The following is an 18,353-nucleotide window of genomic DNA, read 5'->3' as shown; positions in this document are numbered from 1 at the left end:
CCATTGACTGCAACAGTAGTATTTGTAAATGTCACAACACAAAAGAAGATATTTTGAAGAATGTAGGTAAGCAAACAGTTCTGGGGCACTTTTGACTATCATTGTCATTTTTCAAACTATGATGAGTAAGCGATGACAGAATTGCATTTGCTGTACAATCTCGATGAATAACTCTAGAATGAACTCTAGACCATTAACAATGTTATCATTAAAATTTGTTTTTATTATACTCTTGTTCCTCTACAACATTGAGTTGTACAAAACGTTCCTGTTGATTTGAGTAATTCTACACAACCAGGCAAAAAAAAGAAAACTTGAGAGTTTACAGAGGAACCCAATAAAGAACAATAAATAGTATTTAATGAAGATAATCAGTTCTCTTTTGTTTTGAACATACACATCAGCTTGGTAAAGTGGCATACAGGTGTACCAAATAGTCAGAACGTTGAACCTGTTTGACGTTGGATCATGAATGCAGATCAAATTTATTAACTCGGGACCTCCGTTTTAAATTCTAAACCCCACCCTGTTCTTACAAAATTAATACACATTTACAAAGATTTACAGCATGGAATCAAGAACAAAGTCAATAAGAACATACCGCCATCTCGCCTAGAATAAAAGATCAAAGGCATTTGTTTATGGCACATACAGATACAATACAAACAGGGTCATAATGTACACATGAGGTAACTCGAGTCTTAGAAGCTGATCTCTGAAGTTCACAATGTAACTTTATTAATGAAATCTGTAGACTAGCTTTAAATCATTTTTTTATTGTTTTAGTTATAAGGGAATGGCTTGGCACTTAAAAATCTTGGTGTCATTCTTGTTTTTTAATTTGGATCATAAAAACAGCACCTTTGGTTGAATAGCATTCTCACAGTTCTTCTAGTCCAGGGCACGTGATGATGATGATGATCATGATGATGTCACCTGTGATGTCATCGGCAGTGTTCTCACATCTATAGTGTGTGGTGGGGACAGAGCAGCAGCGACCAACATTGCCTCCGGTAGAAATCACACAAAAACCTACACATAAACATCCCCAATGCCAGGCAACAACTGTTCCCTCCCCCCTCACAATGGTGTCCAATGAAGAGAAGTTCTCCTCTTTCCATGCCTCCCACTATTTCTCCCCCTTTCGTCATGGTTCTCTCTTTCTCCGATGTTCTCATGGCCCAGTAGAGGGCTTGATTTAAGTGGATGGGCCCTTCACTCTTCCTGCCTCTTGGAGTCTTGGAGAAGTATAGACGGAGGCCGCCAGACATGCAGCTGCTTCACAGAATCCAGGAAGACCAGGAGAACCGGCCTTTCCAGGACGACCTGCGTCACCCCCTACACCCTGTGGTCCTCTCTCACCGGGCCTACCGTCCCGTGCCACACCATCAAGACCTGGAGGACCTGTGAGAGACCAAGACAAGATCAAGTCATATTCAAAGGTTTAGGTCTAAAGCTATATGTCTCTTTTACAGTGCATGTGGTTTTTTTTTAGGGGATTGAATAGTCTTAAACTTGCCTGGCAATCCAGGTTGTCCCGGTGGGCCAGGGTGTGGTCGACCAGGATCTCCTCTCTCCCCCTTAGCACCTCTCTTTCCTATAAATAATATCATGGCCAGATATATGAAGATGTTTGGGTGTCTATTAGCATTTTCTCAAAAGCAACTATATTTGGAAGACATGCTGGTCCACCTTTAAGGCCGTGGTTGCCAATCTGTCCTGCGGAACCGATCGTGCCAGGGATGCCACGGGCACCAGTTAGTCCATGAGGACCCTGAGGTCCAGGGGGTCCTGGTGGTCCTGGAGGACCTGGAGGTCCCATCACACCCGCTCCGCCCAGCACGGCTCTCTTTGCACTCACTGCTACTGCAGCTAACCTCTCTATTAGAAAATGATGTTGTTTGTAAAATGTGTATTTGCTAAATTTGATTATGAATATATATATATATATATATATATATATACAGTATAGTCTTTAAATGCAAATATCCATTTTCCTGTGATCTTATGCTTTGATGATTGGATCTTTTATACTGGAAGTTGGGACTTCCTTCTGAAGAGTGGCCATATTGAGCATTTCACTCTTTCCCATTCACAGTAATACAACCGCACTGTCTTGTATAGTCTTTGCTAGTATCCACAACTTTGCCATTGAGTCTTTAAAGTGTAGCTAAAAGGTTATTTTAGCGCCCCAAAATCACTTATTTAACATCATGTCTTTCAAACCTTTAAATGACTCTGTTCTGTGGAATACAAAAGAAGATACTTTGAGAAATGTCTCGGTTTTGTGTCCATACAATGGATGTCAATGGGGGATAATATTGTTTGGATACCAACATTCTTCTACATGTATATAACACTACCTGTACTTACAGCTTTATCCATTCGCACAAGTGTACATACTGTTAATATGTATATTCAACTATATACTACCCTTTACAATGTCTCTTATGTTATTATCCCCCATGTTATGTACAATAGCCTTTTATTTTATGTTTGTATATTTTAGAATCTTTCAGACTGTAAATCTTATTATACTTGTATTATCATTGGTGTTGGAAGCTTCTAGTATAGACATTCAACACAAAGGTAATTCCTTGTGTGTGCAAGCACGCTTAGCAATAAAGCTTATCTGATTCTATTGCTCGATCTATTGCTTTTGTAAAACGTTTATTCCATATACGTAGCAAGCTTTCAAAAATTAAGTAAATAAAATGATATTTAGGCTATGTAATCCAGTCAGCTGTTATAAAACGGTGTATCAGCCAATTGGAATCAAGGACCAGAACTGAGCGTTTTATAATGGCCATTTAGCAGGAAGGTCAAACATATTTAAAAACAGTAGCACTGTGTAAATATCAGTTCTACAGTGGCCATGAAATAATTTCCAGTGAACGATTCACAACTTAAGTTTGCAGTACAAGCGTCTCATCGGATGAGTAAATATCATTAAGATAACAGCACAGGGCTGGACAACACCATCAACAAATCATCTGCTGACCGCTTCTCAAGATGTCACAGCGGTCCACATCTAATCCCGCTTCCAACTGAGAATAAAATAAATCTCTGTGTGTGAGAATGTATAAACAATTGTGCACTAGCAGACTGAGGGATTACACTGTGAAATAGCGTGAGCGGAGAAAGGTTATCGCGGGTCACGTCAGGTCATCTTTAGCAAAACGAAAGACCAGAGAGCAGACAGACAAGAACTGTGTGGAAGAAGTCAATTTTGAGCTGCAGATAAATAGGTGCTGACTACACAGTTTGGCGGAGAAGGTGTCCCTGAGGAGCGATGAGTTTCACATTAATACATTTCTAGGCTGTTTGGATTTAGCTCTATAGATTAGATCTGCCCTCTCTCAGACACGCCGATAACAGTCCGTTTGGATGCTCGCTGTCTGTATTATTCTGTTTTCATGCAAAGGACAATGATTGTTACTCACCTTGAAGCATCTTCAGGACCACGTCGATGATGTGCTGATCCGAAGCGTCGCGACCCTGGAAAATGAAATCAAAGGAACGGAGAGGCATAGCAATGAGGAATGTGAAACACATAATTAAAGGAATGAAAAAGAATGTGTCGGGGTCTATCTGCCTCATCCCTGGGAGTTCTCATTATATTCTGCAAGTGTTGTATATTGTGCTGAGTACTGCATTGCACTGCAACCCGTCTTGACTGCTGCAACACTTCAGCTTTGTTGGGTGAAGGAATGAAATGCTTCCCCCTTGTTACCAGAATTATTCTAGTTTGATGTCAGGATGAATCTTTTCGCTCAGAGACTATTGTTTGTTAGGTAATAAACAGTGACTCTTTGTCTGACTGTCGTTGAAAAGTTCAAATGTTGTCATCATTTACTCACCCACTTGTCATTTCAAACCTGCACGACTTTCTTTCTTCTGCAGAACACAAAAGTAGTTTGAAGAATGGTAGACGAACAACGACGGTACACCTGCATTGGTTTTGCATCCGTACAATAGAAGGGAATGAGTACCGCCGTTGTTTCGTCACCAACATTCTTCAAAATATCTTCTTTTGTGTTCAACAGAAGAAAGAAAGTCATACAGGTTTGAAATGACGAGAGGATGAGTAAATGATGACTGCATTTTCATTTTTGGCTGAATCGTATCTTTAACTGGGTCTACTTTCATTCAGGTGGTAGAGAAGAGCTAAAGATGATTGTGTTGGACACTCACGGTTGGTCCTAGTATTCCTGGCATGCCTGGAACGCCTCTCTCTCCTGCAAGGCCACGTGGACCAGGTAAGCCTGCCGGACCCTGGTCTCCTGGTTTTCCGGGATCTCCGGCGAAGCCGTTGTGCCCTGGATCACCAGTTACACCTTGCTGTGATTGGGATGAAGAGAATTAAACAAATTCATAATTAATATTCACTGTTAAATCAATTAACTTACAGGATAGTGTGTGTGGGTGTAGGGTAAATACTGTATATAACGCAATGTAATAAAGATTAAATGTGGAATTTCTGTGTTACCAGCACCACCAAATGGAACAAAAAAAAATTACTGAAGAAAATGTGTGTGATAACACAAAATAAATCATGGAAGTTTTGTAACTTTTCCTATGTTGGCTAAGCTGTTGGTCATAGGACTCTAAGGCATCATGAATGTTCTGGGGTGCTGCTGGGTGGATGCGTAGGTGTTATAAGTGGGTTCTAGGACAGGGGTCCTCAAACTTTTCATTCAATTTCCCACCTAGACAAATACAATCTATCTCAAGACCAAAATCATTTTAACATCCTCAGAAGCTTTCGGTTTCAACGGTTCAAACAGGTACTATAAAAAAGAAACAAACAATTGTCCTTGTAAGAACACCTGTCTTATAGCTCTGCGCATTACATTAGGATGAAAAGTAAACATGTTTGTCTTTTCCCACACCATTACACACAAAACCACCTTCAACCACTGTGTATTCACTTTAAATTGTTTGTATTCTCTTGTGTTGTCCTTACCTGACCTTTAGGACCAGGCTCACCAGATTGTCCCTGTTGGATGAATAGAAACAATTTTAACAGCGGTTATTTGGAAGCTGTGAAATCTATTCAAAGTCTCCAGACTGCGGTCTTTATTTACCTTCTCTCCCTTTTCTCCAGCCAGACCCTCTACACCAGGATCACCCTATCAAAGACACAGGTAAAATCCATCAGTGTCATCCGTAGCAGTTATTTTTTATGATGCGCACTATGATATACTGTTTCCATTTCACTCCATAAATATGTGTGTGTCATTTCTCGGAGGGTCTACTCACGATGTCGCCCTTCTCCCCAACTTTGCCTTGGAATCCCTATAAGAAAATGCAGTTGCACATCAGACGGTTTCAGTGTCAGCCTTAATGGGCGAGGCACAAGGAATTTATTATAGGTAATATCTTACTTTACCTTTTACTCTCAAAGCACACTAAATCAACTGGCTTTTACCGCCAATATTCCATGTATTAAACGGCAAGGATATTGTAGATTAAAGGACAACAAACATTAAAGTGTCCATAAGAGGACGTTTCACATTAGATTGAGGGATATTATTTTGGAACATGGATATGAATTACAGTTAAGGGGATGTCCTCTACTGCAAAGACGTTGCAGTGAGAGGAATCATGAGGGAAGAGTGCCACTATGTGGTCATGCATCAGAACTGCACCAGATTAAACATATGGATGCTGTCTTGCTTTAAACGAGCTTGCATGTGGGCAATTCATTCCTAATGTGAACCTTAAGATGAAAAAACACGTTTTTCCAAAGGTTTCTTCTTTACTGATAGGACAGGTTTCAATATTTGGTTATTTAAAAATATATATATGCACGCTTAGATAAACTAAACTTGTCTCTTTACACTGTAGTAGGCTTTGTGAGAGGTGTTTTTATGCTCTTTATTGTCCTAATGTTTGACCCAATTGTTTCCATTGTTTACCCAACTTGTTAGTCGCTTTGGATAAAAGTGTCTGCTAAATGACTAAATATAATCCATTTCGTTAAACTGTACTTGTATATCTGTAATGACAATAAATTGAATTCAATCCACAAATGTAAATACCTTTATGAAGTTGAAACTTGTGTTTTTAAAGCATACCTTTTCATGGTCAGGTACGTGAACTGTCACATCCATAACGGTTCATATTATTCATCTTAAATGGGCACATGAATATTAAAATAAATAAAAAAAATGTGGTTTATAAAGAGCCTTCCGATCTCCATTTTTTGGGGTATTATTATTTGTGGTTTGCACATTTTTGTTTGCAGAAAAACTAAAAAGGTATGTCGTCTCTCAAAAACATCTTTCTTTCTTTTAAAATAGAAAGCTTGTGCATAAACTGATATACTCTATAAACAAAGGTTTAGTAAAATATTTAAAAAAAAAAATATATATATATATATATATATATAATGTATGTTGGTGATGAATACTTTTTTGCTAATTTCAATTTCAATTTATGACTGAAAATCTCACATCCGTTATGCTGGAATTGCCCATTTCCATTTGTTTGGTCACAACCCATACCTTGTCACCCTTGGTTCCAGTTAGACCCTGAGCCCCTGGGACGCCCATGGGTCCTCTCTCTCCCTTACTTCCCTGTTAAAAGAAAAACAGGTGAGTGAAAGATTTTTAGATAATTTAAGATTGCATGACATGAGTTTATTTACTTTACATCTGCACTTATTGATGTGGTAAATGTCAAAATGTTTCAGAATCTTTTTTCTTTGTATCAAACACGTTTACATCTTTAAACCAAAATATCATTCACAATAGTTAAAATCTAAAAAATAATCAATATGGCTTCAGACCTTTAAATTCCAATGTTTATAAAATACCTCAAATTAATTTGACTATCAAGCTGAAATCAGTATTTTATCTGAAAAATAATGAAACTTACAGTTAAACCAATGATCCCAGAAGGCCCAACTGGTCCTCGTTCACCCCGGTCACCCTATGAGACGTAGAAGAGAAGGTGAGAAGAGCATTTTCTCCCATTTAAAAAGAAATCATTTGTCAATAAGGCTGGCAAGGTCTCACCTTTGGCCCTGGAACTCCCTCCATGCCAGCTTCACCTGGAGGACCGGGTTCACCCTGAAAGATTCATATAAGCAGAACATGAGATGCTAAGAAAACCAAAGGAGATGTTTGTTTGTGTCGAATGATCTGACGTACCTGAGGTCCAGGAATTCCTTGCATTCCCATCAATCCTCTGGGTGCTGTCTCACCCTACGCACAAAATGTAAATGTTAAGAATAAGTCAGTGCCCAGATCCTTAAGTATCCAAACAAACACATCAAACACTGCACATGATCTCACCTTGACTCCCCTTTCACCCTTGGTTCCAGGGCTACCAGGTAAACCCTACAAAATGGGAAAAACAGCATGAAGATTAAATGAAGTGACCCCTGAAGACCTCTGTGAGGGTCTCTGTGTCTTTCTCTCGGTCTGTGCTGATATCAGAACAAGGCTGCAATAACTCATCCTGTGAGGCTGGGCTTCTGTATTATGCCTAGCGCAGGTACGTTATGATGTTTTGTACCACAACCAATATGCTCCATTAACCCAGTCACCAGTCAGATTTGATGATGATGAATTGTTAGCAGGAACAATTTCATGGTGGTTTAAGCTCCAAGAGAGCGAGGGAAAGAGTGTCACGCTGAGGATATACCCAGAAATACACTAGCGCTTCTTTGTTTAACAAAGGGAACAGAACGGTTTGGCCGTGGAGCATTGTGTATTTCTTACACATCTTATAACAATTATATGAATATGGGAAAAAATTATGGAATTGCACTTACAGGATCTCCCTGGTTACCAGGTGCTCCAAGTCTGCCATTTTGTCCTGCAGCCCCCTATCGACAAACATACAAGAATGCGGTATTTATGAATCAATTATATTGATATACAGCTGTCTAGAATACTCAGTTGTGATTTGTCAGTCAAATCGTATCCAAACATTATCCTTTACATGTCACACGCGTCTGCTTGAACAATGACGGCTGCTGCAAACTGATTCAAGAGCTTTCACTTTGATGGACTGAAAAATGAACCGTTCATACCTTCATTCCTGGGATGCCAGGTGTACCATCTTTTCCATCAATTCCAGGAAGACCCTGACAGTGAATGATAATCAAAAGATTAAAAAAGTATGTTCAAGACATTTACCGTAGAAAAGATCTTTTTGAAGTTTGACTTACATTCTGTCCCTTCTTTCCGACCACTCCCTGAGGTCCACGTATGCCACGTTCTCCCTACGAGGAAACAACAATTATTCCTTAAAGGACTGATGGATAATAGAAGATAATTGATAAATGGGCAGATAAATGACTGGATGAAGAACATAACAGAATGTTGACACTTACAATGTCACCTTTTTGTCCTGACTCTCCAGGTGGTCCTTGGGGTCCCTCCTCACCCTGAATTGCATAACAAGCTTAACTATGTAGTCTTCTAAGTCAGTTATGATCACAATAAATAGCAAATACAAAGACTTACAGGGCCTCCAGGGATGCCGATTAGTCCAGCAATGCCTTTATAGCCACGGGGTCCCTGTGACAGAGCAAGTACTGTAAATTACTTGTAAGAATCAAGAACACAATTATAACAACCAATTCTGTATAGATTTGGCACACTAGACTTTGACACATTGAGACATTGAATGAAATTGTGTAGTGTTTGTGAAGCGCCTTGTCAGAATGCAACAGAATGTATGCGTACAGATCATCGTATGCATACAATTCTGCAGAATAGCTACAGTAAAACTATCATTATAAAGACTGAAGACGAAGAGTAACTTGCCATCTCGCCTTTGGGTCCCACCATTCCTGGATATCCTCTCAAACCTTGGGGACCCTAGAAAGATTGCGGTCAACACAGGTTTTTTACTTAGAGGTCTTAGACAGTTCATAACATTTACTGTACACATAACAGTTCTTAAAGGGACTGTTAAATTCTCCTAAAAATGAAAATCCGGTATTCAATTTAATCCGCCTTAAGCATGCTTGTAACCAAACAGTTCTTGGGCACCATTGACTACCATAGTAGGAAGAATTGCAAAGGTTGTAAAAGTGCCCAAGAACAGTTCTGACATTCTTCAAAATATCTTCCTTTTTTCTTTTTTTTAACAAAACAAAGAAGTGTATACAGCAAATTTCCTATATGGTAGTCAAGGGTGGCCAAGAACTGTTAAGATACAAGCATTCTTCCATATATCTTTCACTGTGTTCATCAGAACAAAGAAATGTATACACAATCGGAACTTGAGGTCCACGACAAAATTTTCTTTTTTGGGGTAAACCTTTCACACAAAATCTAAAAACTATGCACATCTATCGCTCAATGAAAAAAAAGTGTGCTTGACAATGAAAAAAGTCACAGATAGAGAAATGATGGCACACCGCAACTTCTTAAAGTAGAAATTGCATGCATTGCATATTCTCATCACGAGTAAAATTTTGATGCATGTGGCTTATCATTAGAAAATCAACACAAAATTAAGCACATTACTTGCCATGATATTACAAAGACAACATTTATAAATGGGTATTGGCTAGGAGCAAAACACAAACCAAAACAGAAATAAATACATTACTGGAGGGCCTGGAATTCCTTGTTCACCGGAGATTCCGACAATCCCCTTTGAACCCTAAGAATACAGAACACACAGAATGACACTCATCCTTACATTTACAGTAACAAAAAATATTACAATAGTCTAGCTCAACTGGCTCGACACAAAGGCTTCATCAACATCATAAACTCAATCCAAGTCAAAACACGTACTGATTAAATGTGAACCTTGAATACACTTTAACTTTGTGTCAAATTTACACAAATTTATTTCACAACTTTCATTTTAGGTCACTTTCTTACTCTTGTATTCTGTTGATTGTCTCCTTTGAGATGTCATCTGATTTTGTTTCGTCTTTCACTTATTTTAAATATGCATGACAAATTTGGTTCTGCAGTTTTTCAAGAGCTGTCCTGAATTTGATAGTAGAACTTGAAGTCATGCAATGCTTCCCAAAGAAGTAAAACTTAAACTTGGGCAGTCATGCTCTGCATTACACTCAAATCCGCTCCATCCCTGTAGTCCATCCTAATGTCCTTGTGGGGCTAATTAAATCCTATGAATTCACAGCACACTAGCTGCCTGGTACCTGCCGGACCCCATTTCCTTTCATCTGGGTCAATGTGTTCCGTCTCAGCCTCGCACCCAGATTAGTGCCATTTATATGCCTTGAGGGGCTTTATTAGCACATAATCCTGCCCTGCTCGTGGACTATGAGTGTGTGTTTGAGAGAGATACTGGGGAATTTAAAACATGTTTATTTTACTACCGATTCAGTATGTGTTTTATCTGTTGCTCTGGATGCAGATATTTGGTGCATCTTTTTTCACTAACTTACTCCCTAACTTTAGGGAGTAAAAATGTACTTCTATTATATTACTTTAAAGATGTATTGAAATGAACAACCCGTAAGTGGTAAGTGCTGTTTAATTTGTTTTAATTTTTTATAGACGCAAGTATAAAAGCTTCTCACCACAAGTATTTAACTACCCCCTAGAAATAAAATACAATCAGGGTTGCCAGATATGCAGCTTTCTGGATGATTGGGCTACTTTTAAACTCTTGACTATGGTTGTTTTTTATTCTGTGGTTTAAAGATAGATATATTGTCTTTTTATATATTTTTTAGATGCCTTTTGCCTTAAATGGGAGACGATGGTAGAGAGACAGGAAAGCGTTGGGTAGAGATATGGGGAGTGGGACGGGCAAAGGACCTTTGAAATGGGAAACGAGCTCGGGTTGCCCTGAACGCACTGGAGCTATATATCAGCGCACTTACCACGGGGGTATCGGTGCAGACTTCTGATGTCATTTAGGTTAAGATTAAGTTGTTCATTGAAACAGTGTTTATGATTACTACTATACATTGATATCAAATGCAAAATTGTGTGAAATCCATTCTGGAGACAGTAAAATGTCTATTTTAGTAACGGGAGTAAACTTTTTTTAGTTTTGGTATTTGGGAAGGGATCATTGGACTGGTTTTATGCATTTTTTGATAGGGTTGGTTTTGTAATGCGTATCTGGCAACCCTGGATAAAATTGATTTTATAGTTGCATATAACTAGTAAAGTTATAATGTTTGTGAGGCAAGGCTTGCCACTAATCAATCTTAAATGTAACTCATTAAATACCTTTAGATAAAAAATAAATCTTGGTTTAAAGGTCCAGTGTTTGAAATTTAGCGTCATCTAGTGCTGAGGTTGTGAACTGCAACCAACGGCTCACTCCACCGCTCCCCCCTCCCTTTCATAGCACGACACAGGATTAAGACACATGATTAAGATGTCGCGGTTTCGCTTCTTTCCCGAAGGAGATAATGTAGTTACGAAACTAGTTCTGTAAAGCAGTTTGTCTGTTTAGGGCTACTGTAGAAACAACATGCCGAATTCCATGAAAGGGGACCTGTGGTGTCAAGATAGAAATAACTCATTCTAAGGTAATAAAAACGTTGCACTCCATTATGTAAGGTCTTTATACACTTCTGAAGCCATCATTATGTATATTGCTTTTCGGTAAATAGATTCTCCAAAAAATTACACATCGGACCTTTAAAATATTTATTTAATTATTGAATAGAACATCATACCGTTTTTCCAATCCTTCCTGGATCTCCCAATACCCCGGCACGACCCTTATGTCCCTGTGAGAGAAGAAATGCATGACCAGCCATTAAATTCTATTCTTTGAAGTGTATCAACCGACAAAGCCCATATTTATAATCTCTATTAAGCTTTTAGAGGGGAAGCACATAATACCCAGTAAAATTACTCCAAAATGTATTTCTTACCTTCACCCCCTGTAGTCCCTGAGGACCCTTCGGTCCAGGTGGACAGTTGGTTGGACACTAGAACGCAAATCAGTTATACAAGATTAGAAAGAAAATACAAACTCACAACTTTCAAAACATTTTTTTACAGAACAGAGCATAGACGATCACTTTCAAAACAATTTACTTCAAGCCATCAAAGCTGAGAGAAAAAATTACAGCAAGCGTTCAGATTTTTTCCTCAACCCCAGACCAGAGGCCTCATATTACAGTAAATGGATGATAAGGATTGATCCAGGCACTAAAGGGCTTCAGCTGGGCACTGTGCTGGAGGAAAAGCAGTCAACCAGACTGCCACGTGACCCTCTGAATGCCGAGCAGACTCCTGGCAGGCATGATCCAGAGAGGTGTTAATGGGGAAAAGCCTTTGATGGCACCCATTTAATGAAGCTCATTAAGAAAATCTATGAACACTGAGATCAATAAGGGGCGGGCAAGATCTAACAGGGCGAACGGAGAGGGACACTAAGTACAGATAAGGTCAGACTCTGAAAGGACAAAACATACGCTGAAAGCCAAGGAGGAAAATGCATTAATGTTAATGGTAGTCATTTTAGGGTATAAATTACAACAATTTGGTAGAAGGGTATTGCGGCAGTCGAGGAAATCAAGGGAAAATGGTGCATGTGATGCAGTGTGAATTGGGTCGGATTAAATGTATTGATCATGCAAAGTGTAGAATGGCGGAGAGCGCCGTACTTGGAAGTCGGCACTGCCTTCCTCCAAACCCAAAAACTTTCCTGGTGGACCCTAAAAACAGATGGAGACAAATTGAGAAAATGGCTCTCAATGGAGACAGATGGTAAGAAAAATGTTTGAGGTGTTTATTTATTATGAAATAAAAAGAAACAAGTTCCCGAATGGGTGCTTTTGAGAAATGAATTCAAATGAAATATAACGCATGCCAACAAACACAGCAGTGAGATGTCAGTTTCTACGAGTCTGACAATGATTTATTAGCCCTTCAACTTTATTCGCAGAATTAAATTTTGAGATTCTCTGTTAAGAATTGCATTTCAAAATAAAAAAAATGAAGTATTACTGTATAACTTACAGGCTTGCCTGAAGGTCCGTGTAATCCTGGGGCTCCGGGACTTCCCATAACACCCTATGTGATTAGAGATGGAAGAGAAAGTAGATGTCAGGTCAGTCATCCAATTAATTACACAAGATTAAGTTAAATTTTGTAATGGTTTCCGTTGTTACCATTAGAGTCACTTAAGGTACAAGAAAACAACAGTCTTCGGGTTAGTTATAATAATAGTTAAGTGTGAACAGTGTCATTGAACAAAGGCAATTATTGTTTCTTTTTTTCACAACTCATATGCGCAGTAAAAGTATACTGTATGTGTTATTATGAAGATGTATTGGAGTGTGACCCACTTTTGTTCCAGTAAGCCCAATTTGTCCCGGAAGTCCAATGGGGCCTGGTGCTCCCTGTAATGAGAAAATAAACAGTGAAATTAAATGCTTGTTTATTCATTTCATACTTTAAATAGAAGGAACCTCTGTGGGCTAAGACAGAGATCTGGATTACAAAAGTTATAATTTTTTTCTAATAAACAAGCAATTAAACAATTTGACTGCAGATAATTCTCACTGAAAAAAAACAAAAATGTATTTGTTCTGTTGCAACTGAGATTTCTGGTGCACCATTGACTATCATAGTGATAAAAAAATGTTCCTGTTATGTTTAACATATAATATGATATTTAGAAATATTTAGAAAAGCAAACAATTCTGGAGCACCTTTGACTACCATTTTTGACTACCCTAGAAATCTCAGAGAACCTTTTTCTAAATATCTTTCTTTCTGTTCAACAGAACAAATTGCAGATTTGGAACTCCCTGAGGGCGAGTAATTCATAACAGAATTGTCATTTTTTTGGGTGGTTTATCCCTTTAATACATATACCCTCTTGATCTTAAACAAAATCAAATCGCTCATTGCGAGGGACTGCCCTTTTTGCTGATATCCCAAATTCCATTTATTTAACCCCCTCTAGTTAAACCATCCTTATAGATGTACCACCTTCTTTTCCCAATCCAATTACAGTCCACCCAACATTTTCTTCTTGCATATCCTGTTAAACACAGAAATACATTTGGTTGACCTTGGTTACTTACAGGAAGTCCAGGCAGTCCAAGTCCCTGAAAACAGAATGAAAACAATATAAGCAACAGAGCTTAAGTTAAGTATTAGCATTCAATGGGATATGGCACATATATAACATATATAACACACATATATAAATTAAATGAATTATCCTGAAAATCTAAAGTTACTGAAGAGCTCACTTACTTTTTTTTCAAAAATCACTTTTTATTGTGCATTTCAATTAATATGCAGTTGGTTTCTATAATAAATAAATACACAGCTAGCTAACACAATAAAGAACATTTTGGAATCAAACTCTTCAGTTATAAAAGGCAAGTCATGGAAAGATGCTTTTCCTTGCTCTACAGCTCCACCTAGTGACTCTTTAAAATAACTTCAAGTGGTCTTAATAGTTTGATTAATACTTATAATGTAGTTGTACTTACAGTAGGTCCTGACAGTCCACTTGACCCTTGTTTACCCTGTAAAAAGCATTACAAATGATTCAGAAATAGTTGTGCCTTATCTATTAGCCTATACACTTCAAGAATAACAAGAGCTGGGATTCTATGTTTTACTGTTTTTATTTTTTAAACTGGGAATATCATTGTAGAATAGATTTAAATGTAATATTAGTCTAACAATTTGTTTTCTATTTTCTCTGTGTGTGTGTGTGAAGGAGAAAAAATGCAGTATTTTGTACTGGTCTGCCGAATGACAAACCTCATGAATTAAACATTGAATGCTCTCTACGCCTCTATAGAGGAAAATGCATTTTTAATGTAAATATTTCTTCACCTTTGGTCCAGGATTACCCCTCGGGCCCCTCTCACCTTTAGCCCCGATCAAACCCTGGAGAGATAATGGGAAAGAATTTAAAATATCCAGTAACAACTTATGAAATGATTCACTTGGTCATGTTGACATTAGTAACATCTGTAGAGTCAAGCAGATGGACATTTATATGTGAATATTTGTAATCGTTTATATTTTTCTGTTGTCAAACATTATTGCAAACTACAACAGATACAGTCAAGCATGGTTTCCTCAGATTCGTGAGACTAACAATTCAATGGCACTGTCCAATGTTGACATTTCCGGTTCAAAAGAAATAACAGGGATTGGGATTCCAGAGTGGATTAACTAGTAAATCCAATAAAGACTGTTTGCTTCTCATCATGTGACTGAGAAAGTCATGCCCACTGAGACTTGCACCCCATTGCTCACTCTTTCACAATGCAGGTGTAAATAAATGTAAAGCCCCTGCGTGTTTCACAGGTATATGTGAACATGACGTGATGTTGAATGATACATTGGTATGTCTACATTTGTGCATATATGATAACATACAAACTACAGTTTTCCATATGATTTATAGCTGATCTACACCATAACATTGATTACTGATGGACTCACATCAATACCATCCTCCCCAGGAGCTCCATCAGGACCAGGCTCACCCGATTCTCCCTTTTGACCCTGTAAAGTGGTTCACAAATGATTATTAGAGAACTCTTTTTCTTCAGATTTGACTTTGATGTAGTGCCATAAATTAGTGTGTCCAAATATATAAAATTCACATTATTTATCATCTGTGCTCACTACTTACAGGTGGGCCAGGGGGTCCATGAGGGCCCTTCTCACCCTGTAGATGGTAAAACAAAACAAGTCTGAAGGTGAAGGGACAAATGAATGATTCTTTATTTTGCAAGAACAAAACACAAAACGTTTTTGACTTGTTTGTTCAAATAGATAAGAAAGATTACGATATTTAAAATGTAATTGTAAAAATTAGACAGTTGTTAAATAAACCATATAGTATAATCCTGATCTTACAGGAAAGGCCTCACCTCATATGTTACATGCATTAGTAGACATACTGTAAATCAAGATAGCTCAGTTGACATAATCTCAACCAATGATGAATGGTGATAGCTTGTGCTATTATTTTTGGTCAATAAATAAATAAATTGAATATACAAAACAATGAAAAATATTAATATATGGCCACACCCATAACCAAGCTCCTCCTCTGAACCGAACTTCTGTCCTCATAATGTAAGAGCCCATAAAGAAATGTCATATATTGAAATGTGTGTAAAAATCAATATACATTCAAATTTTCCCTCTGCTCACAAACTTGGAAACTGGTTTAGGGAAATGTGTTTTTGTACGCTCTAAATCTTGTTATATATTCTGCTTAATGTTTTTTTACTAAATCCCGCAGTGATTGAATGCCAACTTCAACGGTCTCAAATAACCAACAATATCAGCAAGCAACTCTCTCTTAATATGGGAGGGAGTCTCCTGCTAACAGAACCCTTTTGTGTGACTATTTATATTTCATGCGCCCTCTGTTGGCAAGATTTTGGTATTGCAGGTGAGAGTGGGGCCCATGGAACTAGGTGCACAATGGCCGTCTTTATACCACCTCAACCTGTGGTACAGTCTGGCGGCTCAAATACTCACATCAATGCCGTCGGCTCCAGGAGTTCCTGCAGGGCCAGAGGGACCAGGGGGACCCTGGGGCCCGGGTGGACCTGTCTAAAATTAAATACACAAAAACGTTTATTGAATAAACCGTACACTGTAATTGGTTGCTTACAGCTTCACATTACACATTACAGTACATGGCATTTAATGAAAAATATTTAAAGGGTGAATGTGGAATGTGGAAATCCTGTGTTGGAAAACACAGACTGACTGGCTATATTTACTCAGACCCTCCCCCATACAACAATTACATTTTGTCAGTTTATTAGACATTAGACTATGTGACGGCCCAATGACAACACCAAAAAGATAGTTTCCTTGCACTGTATTCCTATTAAAAGAGTTGCGTGCAGAAGTTTGGTTTAATGTTGTCTTTTCAGATGTAACAAGTATGTGTTATTCTGCTGAGAGTGGTTTCAAGTTCTGTGTTGTATTTGAATAGGAATCTCAGCAGTGCATGTTCAATGGACTCTTTGTTGTCTCTCTCTATTTTCAATCTCTGTTTATTTGGGTGATCTTCACTTTCTACTTTATATGTTGTAAAGTAAAGTGATTTAACTGACTAAATTCTATGCCAATAAATTCCTTATATAATATAATTTATAAAGCACCCAACCGCTTTGGTGAGTTTTTATAAAAGAAAAATAAATATACATAAAAAAATGAAACATCTATAAACAGATCCTGGTCAACAAGCCGCACAAACAATCTATAATAATATACTTAATGTATTCAATACATTACTTTATTACCATATTGACAGTTTAGTTCATGCTAAGTTCACAATGCCAACCAACAAGTGTATTAGATATGGTCAAGAGCCTTATAATAGCAGATAACCGGAGCCAAACTCACCACTTGAGCCAAGGCCAAGCACAGCGCCTGCAACAGGACCACGCTTCTAAGGATAATAAAGTATCTAGCCATCCTGAAGATTCAGCTCTATGCTCCCCAAAATTCAAAAGTCCAAGCAGTTCCTTTGCCACCCTCTTTCCTGGCTTCTCAGCCCAGGATGGTGGATCCAGGGAAAAGGTGAGCGAACGTGGGTGCGCGTGCTGCCCAGGACAGGGAAGAATAACACGGTGGAACTGAGGGGTGGAATGAAAGAGGTGTAACCCAGCCCAACCACCAGCCCCTGAGAACTCAGGGAACCCAGCACAATGAGGACCGGACAGGCCTGAGAAGCCATCACCAGCAAAGGGGGCGGAGCTTAACGCTGATTGTCCATTCATGTTTTGTCAACCAACAGAATCCCAGAAAGCTTACTGGACCTCAGCATGGTTCTCACACTCCCCCTCCCAGTCTGAATTCCTGCATGAGTATGTACCATATGTACACTGGACATCCATGGGTTGCTTAGTGTAGTATATTTAGGATTTAATGACTTGTATTTTTTACAGCCTTTCATAAACCATGTGAATCATATTTTTTATTTTAATGTATTTATCTTTGTTGACTTAAGATACAGTATCAACGTGCCACCATTTTACCAATAATTCTTGTTTTGGCTTCATATTTCGCTCATACGTTAAATATTCACCCAGAGGAGTTGTTTTGTCTACTTTAATGATGGCTATACAGGTGTACAGGTGTGCAGTATTGCATGGAAAATATCTGTTCATTTGATGCTGGACATTGACATCACTGGCTTTCATAAACCATGTGAATCATATTTTTTATTTGAATGTATTTATTTATCATGCAATGACTTTTAACGGATAAGCGGATGCAGAAAGTATTTGGGGCCTTTTAAATCAAGTAAATATGATGTTTAACTAAAGCATATTTTGCAACAGAAAATAAACGGAATGGAAAATAATAGATGCTATTCATCTTTGTCATACTCTCTTAGTCATCGTGCGCTGTATAAAAATGATG

General features: G+C 38.2%; 1 protein-coding gene across 1 annotated transcript; it reads right to left on the bottom strand.

The window, feature by feature from the left end:
• Nucleotides 1-712: 712 nt before the first annotated feature.
• col9a2 (procollagen, type IX, alpha 2) lies at nt 713-17,522 on the bottom strand. Its single transcript, XM_056741200.1, has 32 exons — nt 17,331-17,522; nt 16,452-16,526; nt 15,592-15,627; nt 15,399-15,461; nt 14,781-14,834; nt 14,429-14,464; nt 14,012-14,035; nt 13,268-13,321; nt 12,939-12,992; nt 12,584-12,634; nt 11,846-11,902; nt 11,645-11,698; nt 9,577-9,630; nt 8,784-8,837; nt 8,481-8,534; nt 8,348-8,401; nt 8,183-8,236; nt 8,045-8,098; nt 7,784-7,837; nt 7,302-7,346; nt 7,158-7,211; nt 7,023-7,076; nt 6,883-6,936; nt 6,510-6,581; nt 5,263-5,298; nt 5,088-5,132; nt 4,967-4,999; nt 4,195-4,341; nt 3,444-3,498; nt 1,693-1,881; nt 1,520-1,597; nt 713-1,404 (listed from the first exon to the last, which is right to left on the bottom strand). The coding sequence occupies exons 1-32, from the start codon at nt 17,400-17,402 to the stop codon at nt 1,199-1,201; spliced, it is 2,076 nt and encodes a 691-aa protein (XP_056597178.1). The 5' UTR covers nt 17,403-17,522; the 3' UTR covers nt 713-1,198.
• Between the last annotated feature and the right edge of the window lie 831 nt (nt 17,523-18,353).

Source organism: Triplophysa dalaica, chromosome 25, assembly GCF_015846415.1.
Source record: "Triplophysa dalaica isolate WHDGS20190420 chromosome 25, ASM1584641v1, whole genome shotgun sequence".
Taxonomy (NCBI): Eukaryota; Metazoa; Chordata; class Actinopteri; order Cypriniformes; family Nemacheilidae; genus Triplophysa; species Triplophysa dalaica.
This window is presented reverse-complemented; position numbering and strand designations above follow the sequence as displayed.